The 14,430-nt window shown below is 35.9% G+C and overlaps 1 protein-coding gene across 4 annotated transcripts in view; it reads right to left on the bottom strand.

The window, feature by feature from the left end:
- Positions 1–4,398: 4,398 nt before the first annotated feature.
- SLC35B3 (solute carrier family 35 member B3) overlaps positions 4,399–14,430 on the bottom strand; it is a 28,131-nt gene continuing 18,099 nt past the window's right edge. For 2 of the 4 annotated variants that reach the window (XM_037842788.1, XM_037842787.1), the window contains 2 exons: positions 12,793–12,862; positions 11,012–11,632 (listed from right to left, as the gene is read on the bottom strand). In XM_037842788.1, coding sequence (XP_037698716.1) covers positions 11,482–11,632; positions 12,793–12,862 — 221 coding nt within the window. In that variant the 3' untranslated portion in view covers positions 11,012–11,481. Of the gene's footprint in view, positions 4,829–11,011; positions 11,633–12,792; positions 12,863–14,430 lie in introns of those variants that run through there. The other 2 variants (XM_037842789.1, XM_037842791.1) reach the window with 2 other exon arrangements.

Raw genomic sequence — 14,430 nt, 5'->3', positions numbered from 1 at the left:
ATGGCTCCACTGATCAAGGCCCACCCCAAATGGGTGGGGCCACACCTCCATGGGAGTATCCCACCAGAGTCACCTCCCACAGCTGGGTGGGGCACATCTCCATGCAAACAACCTAATCCAAACATTCCAACTTAATCCCCACTATTCTGTCTGCCCCAAAAGATTGCATCAAAAAATATGGCTTTTTCTGGGGGACATAATACATCCAAACCGGCACAGCTGGGTAAGAAGTTATCTGTTTCCTACATATGACAATGATAAAATGATCTGATATATAATCTATGGTGATTGAAACTGTCAGTATTATAATTTTCTGTATTTTTCCATAAGGAAAAAAAACAGTTGTGAGAATTCAAACTGCAGATGTAAGCACTGCTCATAGACTCCTGAACAACCCATTTCCTATTTAAATTTGACAGTACTGATACTAAAGAGCTTATACTTATTCCCATTTGTTGTGGGTTAAACTATAATACCAGTTAAATAAAACAGCTAAAGGCTGGTGCTAGACTTTGAGCATTATGCTGTCACAAGCCACAGGCAAGAAGCAATGACTTTTGATTGACCACCTTATAGCTATTAGATGGAAAATAATTTTAAGGGGACATAGAAGGATCAGAAATGCAAATGAGAAATGATCAAAGTTCAGAGAAATTCCTTTTAACTTCTGAAAGCAAGATGTTTTGACCAAGCCTCACTCTTATGGGAAACAAACACGTGTTAGAAGCAGAGTGAACGGCGTGACAAATGTCACGGAAGAGTATGATGAGACTAATATTTTAACAATAATTAATATTTGTTATGGTGATTTACAGTTTTCTAAATGCCTTACTTCATATCTAATTTGATATAACTTATCATTGTCAGAAGATGTTACTAATACAGCAGTATTTTAAGGTATTGAAATCAGCTTCTATGAGCAACAGATTAGAATGATCAAAAATTGTCACACAGTGAAATTATAATGGTTTTCCTCTTCATCTTTGCTTTAGTGAAATGCTTGAAAACATGCATTTTCTCTGAGCTTGAAACTATGATTTGCTATCCCAAAACTATTTTAGTCTCAGCTGAGATGGAGTTTGTACATGCATTTATATAGCTAGAGCCAACTCACATTAGGGAGGGAGATAAATACATGATTCATAATACGAAATTGCTGCCTTTGAAATCACTTCCTACCATAATACTGGCCACTTCATTACAATGGTAATAAGGAAAAAAAACCAAACAAACAGAAATAGTCATTTGAGGGGAAATTAGTGCTTAATTTCCGAGACTGTTTTATTTTAATGGTTGCAACACTGGCAGGATTTTATACTTAAACTGCCAACTGAAGGATGAGAAGGCTAGTGTTTTAGATCTGTCTTCTAAATGGAAAACACTTAATGCAGCATGTGATGAAAGAGTATCTAATGACTGAACACATTCCTTAAAGTCAAATATTCTGTCTTTGAAAGCAAGTTTAAAAAATAAATATGTGTATGTATGTAAGCATGTGTGTGTGTAAGCAAGTTGCCTCCAAGCAATCAGCTGCCATGTTGTTAACCAAAGAACAACTGTTCTAGCACATACTTTTACTTGCTGAAGATACTCAGAAAAAGTATTATCAAAAGAAAATCTTGTATTTTATTAAAACTGTCTGGTGCGGTCCAAAATAAAGGAAAGCCATCCCAGCATGCTCCCTCTCCCTCATGCCTCTATAGTAATCACCTCTAAAATATCTATGAATTCCGTTTTATCCTTTCCAACCCCAATGCCTGATTGCTTATTTGTGTCCTCATAATTTCTTACCTAGGCATGTTTAAATGGTACCTGTTGGATAACATCTTTCTGAACGTGCCTGTTATACTTTATACATATTCGCATTTGACTATTATTTTCTAAATATACATGAATATTCAAATGAGGTGGTTATACTGTCTCCTCACCAATCTGTTGCTATAACTGAGAGAAGCCTAGGATGGCTTTTGGGGTTCTGGCTTGGAGAACTAGATGAATGAGATGCTATTTGCTGAGATAAGAAATTCAGGAAGGACAGTATGTTTACAGGGAAGTTGAAGTATAGTTTGGGACATGATTAAGTTTAAGATCTTGCCTTTGGAACCTCTAGATGAGTAATTTCATAGGGAGGTTCAAATACAGAGTTTTGGAGGGCTGGGAATCTGGATTTTGGAATTGAAATAATGAGCATGAATAAGATTGCCAATTGAATTTTTTAAGAGCCTTGTAAACTGCTCAATTCATATTTGTTGAGTGGATGAAACAATATGATATTTGGGTCCATGGATGTCACCAGGAAAAAGTAAACAAAAAAGAAAAAGAAAAGCTTACCATTTTTTCAATGCTTGCACAACTGTTGATATGTACTTTTCAGTGGAGGGGTCATGTGGAGTCTATGGATTATGTATTAACTTTTTGAAATACCTAGTTTCAATTGGACTATTAATTTGAGTGGACTTGTGTCAATGTCACTTTAAAATAGAGCTGAACCATTTATGATAGTGCACTGCTTTCCAGGAAGATTTAAATCTGTGTTCATAGGGCTGTAATGAAGCCTTCTGACATTATAACTAACTCATTTGAATATCCATGTCTATTTGGAAGATAATAGTCAAATCATAACATTATTGAAACTCTATGCTTAGGAAAGCTTAGGACCACGTCATTTGAGTTTTGAATATTATAACTTCAAATTATATACCACTTATTCACAAGACTATCATAAGAAAGAAAACTCAATTCTATGGTGTTTTTTCAATGAAAAAAGATATTCTATCTTTTTTCAATGTGGTGAATGAAGCATAATACAATTAAGCAATCTATGCAAAATCTCATGTTACTGACAATAATTTAGGACTATTGATTTCTAATTCTAGAATCTCTCTGTATTAGTCAGGGTTCTCTAGGAAAACAGAACTAATAGTATATATATATATATATATATATATATATATATATATAAAATATCTATCAATATGTATATATATAATGTAAATATTATGAGAGTTTTTTAAATAGGAATTGGCTTACCTGACTGTGGCGATGGGCAAGTCCAAATTCTGTAGGGCAGGCCACAGACTGGGAACTTGGATGAAGGTTTTCCATGAACTCCCCAGGAGAAGCTGGCTGGCTGAAGTGGAGATGGAAATTCCCCCCTTACTGCCGAAATCATCACTTGTCCATTTAAAGCCTTTAACTGATTGAATGAGACTTCTCTCAGTGTTGAAGGCAATCTCCTCAGTTGATTTTACACATAATCAGTCATAGATACAATCAACTTACTGATGAATTAAGTCCACAAAATGTCCTCAGAGCAACAATCAGTGCAGAGCTTCCTTGGCCAACCAACTGGACACCATAACCTGGCCAAGTTGACACAGGAACTTAATCATCACACTCTCCCTTTCTTATGGCAGTAACAATGTTTTCAGCTAACATAGGACACTCATGCAAAGTCATTAAGTTTGCTTCTGATCTGGCTCTTACATCCCATACTTAAAAATTTCCGTTGTTAATTACCTTTTTTTTATTTCTTACTCCATTTTTTAGGCCTAGTCTTGTCTGGATCTCTTGTTGGAGGAGACAAAAGACCATCTAATTCACTGCTTACCGAGTCAGATTTCCTTTGGTTCTGCTTTGCCCCTAAGGCCTGCATTCTCTATTTGTTTCACTCCTTACGATTATGCCTGTTTTATACTCTATTTCCAGTATGTCTTCTCTGTCTTGACCATAGTTGCTTTGGCACCTTGCCCAGTACAATTCTACTAAAACTTAGATCAGATTGGTCCTTTGAGTCCATTCTCCATCTCCAGTTGCCCCTAATCTCCTCTCCCTGTGGTTGGATCCCATTCTGCTGAAACTGTAAATGCCTACCTAAAAAATATGCCATCCTGCTGAGGCACAGGTGACTTGGCGGATCAGGGATGCCAGGGAGATAATCCCTTCTGTGCCAGTTTGAATATACTGTGTCCCCCAAATGCCATTATGTTTGATGTAATCTTGTGTAGACAGATGTAATCAGTGTTGATTAGATTGTAATTCTTTGAGTGTTTCTTTGGAATGTGCCCCACCCAGCTGTGGGTGATGAATCTGATGAGATATTCCCATGGAGGCATGGCCCCACCCATTCAGGGAGGGACTTGATCAGTGGAGCCATATAAATGAGCTGACTCAAAGAGAAGGAACTCAGTGCAGCTGTGAGTGATGTTTTGAAGAGGAGCAAGCTTGCTAGAGAGGAATGTCCTGGGAGAAAGCCATTTTGAAACCAGAACTTTGGAGCAGATGCCAGCCATGTGCCTTCCCAGCTAACAGAGGTTTTCCAGATGCCATCGGCCATCCTCCAGTGAAGGTACCCGATTACTGATGTGTTACCTTGGACACTTTATGGCCTTAAGACTGTAACTGTGTAGCCAAATAAACCCCCTTTATAAAAGCCAATCCATTTCTGGTGTTTTGCATCCCGGCAGCATTAGCAAACTAGAACACCTTCTTTCACTGCTACATGTGCATCTCTCCGAAAGCCTAGCTGAAGAGGCTAATCTTCTCAGACAGGGTAACAGGTACAGCAGTAGGACTGTCCACAAAAGTCTGGCTCAGTTTAAGTAGGCATGAAAAGAAGACAAGGTTAAATCCTATGGGAGGAAACAAACAGCTGGAAAGGATACCATTCCCAACCTGGTGGTGTAGTAGCTGGGAAGGGCAGAGGTTCAGGCATGGCAGATTTTCAGATAGGCATAGGATTCAGAGTCAGAGAAACTGGATTCAGGCCCATCCTGCCACATGTGAACTTTAGGCATATCATTTATCTTCCTGAAGCCTGTTTTCATATCTGCAAATGGAAATAATTTTTTTAAAAAAAGTTAATTTTATTTACAAATACTCCATATTCAAACCAAATATACATGCCACCCCCGCCCTGGCCCTGCCAATGTCTTGGTAAACTCTACTCTACTTTCTGTCTCTGTGGATTGCAAAATGGAAATAATTCCTTTCTTGCTGTGTCTACTTCATCCTTTTGTTTTTTTTTTTAAACAAATGATGCCTCCTCCAATGTACACTAGGCAACAGCAGAATTTGGGAATCTTACAAGGTAAATGAACTGGTATCATTTCAAATAATCATAAAGTTTTCCAATCCAAGTTTTTCAATCTCTATGTATTAAATTAAGAACAATCTTACCTAATCAGCCATAATACGAAATGTTTAATTTCTGCTTATTGCAATGCTTGCATTTTACTTTATATTTCCATGACTTAATTTTCCTTCCAAAAAATTTGAGATCGATATTTAAATTTAAACATTATAAGTCTTACTGCCTAAATGTGAATTTTATCAAGTTAAATTGATAAATGAGCCCAAATTTCTAAAATACATTGAAGCAAAATAAGTCAGCAAGCTATTATTTATATGTGTTAGAATGGCAAACCTGAGGATCATTAGCATAAATCATTAAGACAAAGAGTTGGAAGAATTTTTCTTTTAATTAGTCTTAGTTCCTGTCAAGATGGTGAACTAGCATAAGCTGCTGGCTTTTCCAAAAGCAGCCCTGGAGAAACTATAAAATTGAGAGAGAGGGAAAGAGGGAGAGGGGTGTGGGGAAGAGGGGCGGGGAGAGATGGAGACACAAGACAGACAGACAGATGTGGATTGTGGTTAAAAACAATACCAAAAAGTGAGAAGTCTTGGGGAGAATGAGGCTGTTAAAACCTTGGAGTATGGCGAAGGAGTAGGAGAGGAAGGGGTATGGAGTAGAAGGCAGTAAGAAGAAAGGTGGGAAGGAAACTGCTAAGGACCACACTTGCCCATCCCTTACATTCCTTGGGAAATCATTGCCTGCCCCTGTCACCATCTGAACTGGCAGGTCAGGGCCCTGCTGGAGTGAGACAAGAGACTGATAAAGACAGGAAAGACCAGTAGCTTGCAGCCACTTCATCAGCTATCCCTCTCCCTCCAAATCTCCAGGGTTGGAGGATGATGATCCTCCCTGCTGAGTTGGAAGATAGAGCTCCTGATCAAAGCACTTGTCCAGTGAGTGACAGCAAACCAGAGTGATGGGCAAACCAGTGTTCTGTGTTGCCTGAGATTCTCAGGTCACTTTCCTTAAATGCACCGAGACAGACACAGACTAGGGCTAACCTTTGACCCTTCCCAAATACACAGTATCCAAGGACCCAGAGCTTAAAGGCCCAAATCACCAGAGACCTAAGAAGTATAATCACTGTACAAGAAGACAACTAACTAAAAAACTTCTACCACTGGAAACTGAATGGTCAGAATAGAGCACCCTATTCCTAAATGTAAGGAAATAAGGGAAAATAATTGTAACACAAAACAAAAACAAGAAGCCACTAAAAATCCAAGTGGAATTATTAAGTACAAAAAATAGAATAGTTGAAATAGGAAAAAAACACAACACAATGAATAGGATAAATAGCAGGTTGAATAGATGAAGAACATATCAGTGAGCTGAAAAATTAGAGTGGAAATCTCCTTCCAGATGCAGCACCAAACAGCATAGATAAGGAATATGGGACATATAAGATAAAAGTAGAATTGCCAACATCTATAGGGAAGAGAGAAAAAACTAAGAATAATTAAACTATTAGATCTTCTTAGAAACTTTTTAAGTGGACAAGTCCCCACAATAAAAAGAAAGAAAATACCAATGCCTCAGTTTGGTGAGAATGGCAAGCTGCTAAAACTAGTGAACAAGTAATCAAATACATGTTAGTAGGACTAACTTTCAGAAGTTACCAAGTAGCTGGGACATTTAAAACAATCTCTTTATTCAGTGTACGGTTATGAGACTTTGTATCCTACATTCTTAATACCATTTCTATTACCATTCCTATATCATTAAATAAAAATAAAAAGTGGCTCTCTACTAGTCCCACTACTGTACACCTTCTCAGGTATCAACAATGCACAGCACTCTCCTGGCTCTAGGTCCTTCCTGAATCCAGCAATAGTTCTGTAGGACTCAATTGGGTGTGGCTATGTTTTACAATACAATTCCCCCACCCTAGCCCCACTGCATTAGATCAAACCTTAAGAGCAGATATTTCAATCACCTTCTGTTTACAACAGCTGTCCAAATATCCTACTGTCTTGAAGTTTTATGGTTTTGTTGTTGAGCACAGATATTGCAGACCAACATTACCAACTAAAATGTAATAAAAAACCTGAGAAAAGATGATTCGGTGCATTTATAAATCTCTGGTTATATATACAAAAACATATCCTAGGCAATTCAAATTAAGACATATACCAATGAATTATCCAGAATGTATGAAAAATCAATTCCCAAATGCTCATATATTGTGGAATCAGAAATTAAACACAAAACACACCTGAATTGATCTGCTTTTTACTCCTTACGTTGTAACCGACATTAGGAGAAAAAAATGGGAGATGATGCTTACAATGGGATCTGTTAATAATCAGAATAAGTCTCATGTCTATCATTATCTACTGTGAATAATTATCCACATCGCTTTATGTATTTTAGGAATTACATCTTATCAATTGCAATAAACTGATTAAAGTGGTCTCAATTATGTTTTAGAAATTTCGGGGTGGTATCATAGGATTAAGATGCTTAATAATACATGTTTTGTGATTAAAGTCCCAGAAGAATCCCTTAAATGGTAAGTCTCACTTCCCTAGACCCTGTAACACACAATTCATTCTGAAGCAGCAGTAAATCACTCAAGTGAACATTTTCTTCATAATGTCACTACAAAATAGCATAAAAAGTGTTCTAACTACATGCCATGAAATTAAAACAACAGACCACGACTGGTAGGGAATTATGGGTTTATCTTACTTTCGTGAAGATTTTAAGAAAGGCAACATTTATGGAGAAAGTAATGAATATTAAATCTTTCAAACACCTACAATGATTAAAGAACTCTTTTCACTTATGCCAGCAATTCTCCAACCATGATACAATTTCTATTCAGTTTGAACAAAGAGATTCTGAAAGAAGTTAAATAGGGTCAGACAAGAGAATGGGAAGTTTGAAAATCAAACAGAAGGAAATGAGGTGAAATTTATTCAAATAATTTATGATGTACTGATATTGAAAACATCTGAAGGTTTGTACTCTAAGACCTTGTTACTTAAGTGTTGGTCCACAGACCAGTAGCAATCAGCATCGCTTGGGAGCTTGTTAGAGCACAATCTCAGGCCCCAAACCAGTCCTACTGAATTTAAATCCTCTTTCTTAACAAGATCTTCAGGTGATTCATATGCACATTAAAGTTTTGCAAGCACTGCTACTGTGGGAAAATATTATCTTGAAAACTTAAAAGTTTATTAATAAGATATGCTGTGACAGGAAGAAAACCAACATAATTTATGTGTTTCATACAGACATCACAGAAATCTCCTCTAGACTGGGAGTTCCTCAAGAGCAGGGGTTGTATTTTATTCTGTTTTACATCCCCAGCATCTAGTATAATGCCTGGCTCATATTTTGCCCAGTGAGAATGGATGAATAAATTATGCTAAAATAACAATAAGTCAGTGATACTACATTACCTGTTAGAAAGATTAAGATGGTTGGCTCCATTGGACAGGTACAAGGACATACAATAGGGACGAATAAAAAGCAGAATAAGTGAAACTGAAAAATATTAGCTGAAACACATGATAGAGAAAACTGGTCATGCTCTTAGAAAGGAAGCACGTGACAAAGGTTTGAGAGTCAAGATGCATGACCTGCTAATTTGATATGTACATAGTTTAAAGAGCAAATATTTAAATAGGAATGCAGCATAAATAGTTTCATTGTGTTAAGCCATATGAGTGGTCCATGACACCAGTCAAATTTTACCAGAATTTTATGCTATTTAACCAAGGAAGAATCTAGAATGTAAGGTGGGTTGAAGATAAAACCAAAACCAAAACTTTGGAAAATTGAGAAATAAAAGTGCTAATAGTTATTTAACAATTAACATGCATGAAGTCTTATTGAGGATTCTGGCTAGGCTAACTTACCTCTAGGTTAAATCTTAATACTTATTTAAGAGATCCACAGGGCTGGCCATATTCTTCTGCTGATATGTAATTTTGTCACACTGAATATTATGCCAGAAAAGGGGACATAATATGGCAGATTCAGAACATCAGTTATCCATTGAATTGTTTGGTTTGATGGTATTCTCTGATGATTATTTGTGCACAGCACAAGTATTTATTTAGGTGCCTACTATATATGACAGGCACCTAATGTGAGCACAGCTGAAGACATCATTTATATCTACACATTGATTAAATATCTATCTACATTTAAGTAATGTCCCAATCAAATGACCCTTGCCTATTTATGTTACAAACTCTTAGAAACATTTTGTCACTGGTTATGTTACTTTGGGATATTGTTGGTTCTTAAATGTTCATAGTGGGATACAAGGGGCAGAAGATAGGATTTGGAGTTAGGACAGAACTGGGTTTGAAACCAGGTCTTCCCCATAGTGGCTGTGTGATATTAACCTATACGTACTTAACCTGGTTGTTACCCTCTATATTTACAAAAGAAAAATACATATTTATAGATATATGATCATATCTACTTCAGAACACAATACAGAGATTAAGAATATAAGAGTATGTATTCTGGAACCAGCCTGCTTGACATAGGACAGCTCTGGCCAATCTCTAGCTATGTAAGATTGGGAAAGTCACTCAATTCCTCTGGCTGTAGTGTCTTCATCTGTGAGGATAATACTTTCATAGAGATGTTAAGAGGATTAAATAAGTTAACACATGTAAAGCACTTACAACAGTGCCTGGCACCAAACAAGCACTTAAATATTAGCTATTGCAGTTATTTATCATTTTTAGCTCTCTTATTATGATTTATTTTGGCTGATGTGAAAGGGAAAATATTCATGAAATACTATACTTAAAATCTGCAAAAAGTATGTATTTAAATTTGATTTCCTTTACTGTAAAAATTATTCTTTTTTCAGACCACTCATTAAAGACTACCCTATAGATACATATAAGTGAGGTGAAGTTTACCTCTATTTGATGGCAGGAAAGGGAATGGGGCATAAAGTGTAACGCTGGCAGTAACTCTTAAAAATTAGGAAAGCATGAGGGGAGAGGAATGCCTTGATGAGTCAAAATTATAATACTTCATCAAAGATTGGGAAAGTTCATTTAAGGTTTTGTTTTTTTGTTTTTAAGCACAGATACTTATTGCTCGGAGCTTAAGCCTAGCAATGAAGTACAAGTTAAGATCCATTTCCATTTTGATATGAAAATCTGGGCTAAAATACAGATTTTTTTTTTTTTAAACATATGGGACAAATGAAAACCAGTCAGAATTCACCACACTAAACCCTTCCATTATCATAGGTTGTTGTACACACCTAGCCATGTAATGGGTTAACGTCACCATCAGAAAACAATGGCACTGTAAGAATGAGTAAATATTCCAAGTACATTATAATTGAAAAATATAAATGACCACTTATAGCACAGATACTAAGTTGTTTTAGCCAACATTACATTGATTGAAAATGAAGATTAATAGGATTTTTTTTTTTAATACAGTGGAAGCAATTCCAAAAATGACTGCTAAAAATAAGGGCCAACATCTTTAGACTCAAAACTGTGCAAGCAACATGTTGCCTGACACGGCTAACTTGTGCGTCTTAAATTTATCCTATTTCATCTTCAAGCTTCCAAATTAAACTTTACTTTTATAAGATAAACTATGATAATTTTATTGCTTTATAATAATTTTAACACATCAACTACTTTCCCTTCAATTAAAAAAAATCAAAATCTTTAGCTCTTCTTTGGTGAAAACTAGCAAATGTTTGTGAAATATACTCACATGATGCAGGAAGACTCCTTCACTATTTTGCCTTTATCTTAGAACTTAAGGCATGTTTTCTCTAAAGAATACTTTTAAATTATGAGAGAAAAACCTAAATTTTCAAGTTTATATAAAGCCTTATTACAAGCTTCTTTATAACATAATTGCATGAACACATTCTTTAAAAAAAATCATAGAATAATTTTTATTTATAATGAATGATATTCCCTCCAGACTTTAAATCATTAATTCATTCTTATAGCAGAGAATTAAACTACACCACCAAAACGGAACAAAGACAAAACAATCCACTGCATATCAATTTCTTTGATATGTCATAAATGATATCCAATTTTTACTATAACATGGTCTGTTTCCAGTGAAAATCTTCAATAAACTGCTAAGAATTACAATCCTTCATATTGACATTTTATGCTTGTGTGCTAGACAATGACTCTTGCTTCCTTCAGAAGTCAAACAGTCCAACAAGTTTCTGAAGAAAAGGCTGAGATCATGAAACCAATTCATATGCAATCCATCCCAAAACTGATAGCATGCCTTCAGATCCTTTGGTTTTCATAATAATCCCTTTGGAAATTAAATGATGACTGTTCCCTTAAAATTCTCTTTCAAACCAGATGAATCACTACCTATACAGTTTGTGCCAATGTCCTTGACTTTCTCTCTTCCAGTGATTTTTTAATTAGATCACAGAGTGATGGTAGTCTTATTTTATCCATATTTTTGCTGTAAACATTGAGAAATATACCAAGGATAACTAACAAACCAGACCATACATACCTAAGAGAAAGAAATAAGGAAAAAAAGATTAAAAACAAGGTTAACAATTCAGTATTAAATATAGAATTAGGCTTTGAGTCTATCATATAAAGTCTGCAATAAAATAAAATTTTGCTGTTGAAGGCCTACAATAGTAACATTGAAATAAAACCAGGAATCTCAGATCAAATCAGAAAGAACTCCCTATCTTTTAAGTTGAGTGTACATAGAGAAAAAGTTTAAAAAGATACTAAACGTAGTTCATTTGAACTTTGGGGTTGTAATAGCATATTCAATGTCCAACCCCTATCAAAAGTCTAAAGAGTATATTTAAAGTACGACACATGTGAATCTGCCAATGGCCAACTTGGGAATTCAACTTAGCAATCCAACTAGCTATCCCACACAGGTAGAAGATAAAGGGATAAAAAGGTATCCCAGATGGGTAGAATATAGAGGGATAAAAAGGGACAGTCCCAAGAAAGCATGGAAATCACTGTAGATTAATGTACAGCTAGCACATGTGGAAAGAAAAACTAATTTACAGAATATAAGCAATAGCCTGTTACACCTTGATGGAAATTAATTTTGTGGTTATCTTTAAACTTATATATCAGAAATTTATAGGTCTGAATCTTCTCAGTAACTGACCAACATAAATTTATGACACTAATTTCAAACACCTACTAGACAGTAAAGATAATGATAAATGGTTTCATGAAAAGTCACAAATTAAGTAACTCATTAGGGCACAACTTATAGAACACCTTCTTTATCTCAAATCCTTTGTAGAAAGAGACATGAATTTTAAATCTGCCCCCCCCCCCCCAACAAACACTTGCATGGAAGGCTCCCTCGATCTGAGCAATGTACACATCACTCACATTCTTTCAAATAGGAAGCAGGGTCACATATGCATTGGGCTCTGGTTAGGAGCAAAACAATAAATGCAAAATAATAAATTATATACATTTCCAAACAGCAGAAGACACATCAATAGATAAGGGGCAAGGTATAAAGGATTCTTTATAAAGCGTATCAGGGAAAAAACATTAATTTATTAAAAATTAATACATTTGCTGCAAAAAAAAAGTGTGAAAATTGCAATTAAGGCTGTTTAAGAGTTAATGTAAAATATGGTATCTAAAAATGAGAACCTTGTTGAATTAAAAAGTACTTACTGAAATGTGAATGGTTTAGCAAAGAATATAAATGAAAGTACAATAGTCATTGCTTTTCTTCCTGTTGTCACTGCAGGAGGAAAAGTTCAGTTTAGAATGTGTTACCTTGGTAATTCTTCAGAATTAATTAATTCAACAAATAATTCATTTATTCAACAAGTACAACAAATAATTCAAATGGTGTATTTATTCAACAAAGATGGTGCCTACTATGTGCCAGGAGCTGTGTGAGGTGCCACGGGAACAATGGATTCACTGTTCTTGTTACTATGGAGATGAAGTCTAATTGAGGAAAAGGCGTGACATAACACAGTTAAATGATAAAAGGCCGCTGTAATAAGTACTTTGAAGGAGGTCAAACTATGAATACATGCCCTCCCTTAGAGAGGCTCACTGGGAGAGAGGAAATGAAGACTTTTCCAAGGAAGATATGATTAGGTAGAGCAGGGGTTATTCTGTTTTTCAAAAATAACCTAGAAGGATATACTAATATCTTAATAATGGTTTTCTCTGGATAAGACTATGAGTCATCTTTACACATCTGTATTAAGTTTTACCTATCTTTCAAGGATCACCTGGACATCATCCTTCAGGCCTGAAACCTCCTCCCTTGTCCCAAGCAGAGGTAGGATCTCCTTGCTTGCCTTGCTCCCATAGAACTCTAGATATATCTCCATTATAACCCTATTTTCCCCACGTTGCACTGTAATTTGCTATCTTCCCACCACACTGTGCGTTTTACTTGTTTTCTTCATCCTTATGTCCCCAGATTCTAAAATTCCTGGCACTTAATATTCAATGCATGAATGAATAACAAAAGAAACTGCTTTGGAAATGTGGCAGAGCTTGATTTCCAATACTTATTTTATCTTTTACATAAAAGAACCCCCAGTTTTAGCTGGACATACTTGGACTCCACATGCTAGGTGTGGCTTGCAGCTAGGTTGTGGCTAATAAGTATGAGCAGAAGTGTGATTCCTAGGAAGTGTCCAGACAGGGAATCATGTAGCTTTCATCTTCTCTCATGCCATCCTATTGCCCAAAGAAGGACATGCTCTCTAGAGCTCCAACACTATTGATTGTGGTCAACACAATGAGGATGGCAGAGCAGAGAGAAGGAACCTGGATTTCTGATAACCACAGACTTCTTTTATGCGCCCTGCAGACAGTATGGGATAGGGCACAGGGCTTGAGCCTGACTACCTTGTACTGAATCGACTCTGTACAGCTAATCTGGTTATTGTCCTAGAAAATAACAAATGAGAGCTCCAAAAAGCTTTGTTTAAGTAGCTGGTTGACTACTCGGCAAACCATTTAATCTCTTTGCATTTCAGTTTACTCATCTGTGAAACGGTACAATAAAAAGTACCCACTTTACAGAATTGTTACAATATTGAAATGATTAATACATGGAAAATACCCAGTCTTGTATGTAATAAGTGCAACATATATATAGCTATTATTATTACCACCTGTGGGTTTCTTTAGGTGAGAAAGAAATAAACCTGTCTGCACCTTCAGAACAAGGCATGTATTTCACATTTCTTTATATCAAACACAGGATTCAATAAATACATATGGATGGAATGACATCAGGCCCTTGTGAACAGTATTGTCTTACAAGCAAAACTGGAACCC

Source organism: Choloepus didactylus, chromosome 7 (assembly GCF_015220235.1).
Source record: "Choloepus didactylus isolate mChoDid1 chromosome 7, mChoDid1.pri, whole genome shotgun sequence".
Taxonomy (NCBI): Eukaryota; Metazoa; Chordata; class Mammalia; order Pilosa; family Megalonychidae; genus Choloepus; species Choloepus didactylus.
This window is presented reverse-complemented; position numbering and strand designations above follow the sequence as displayed.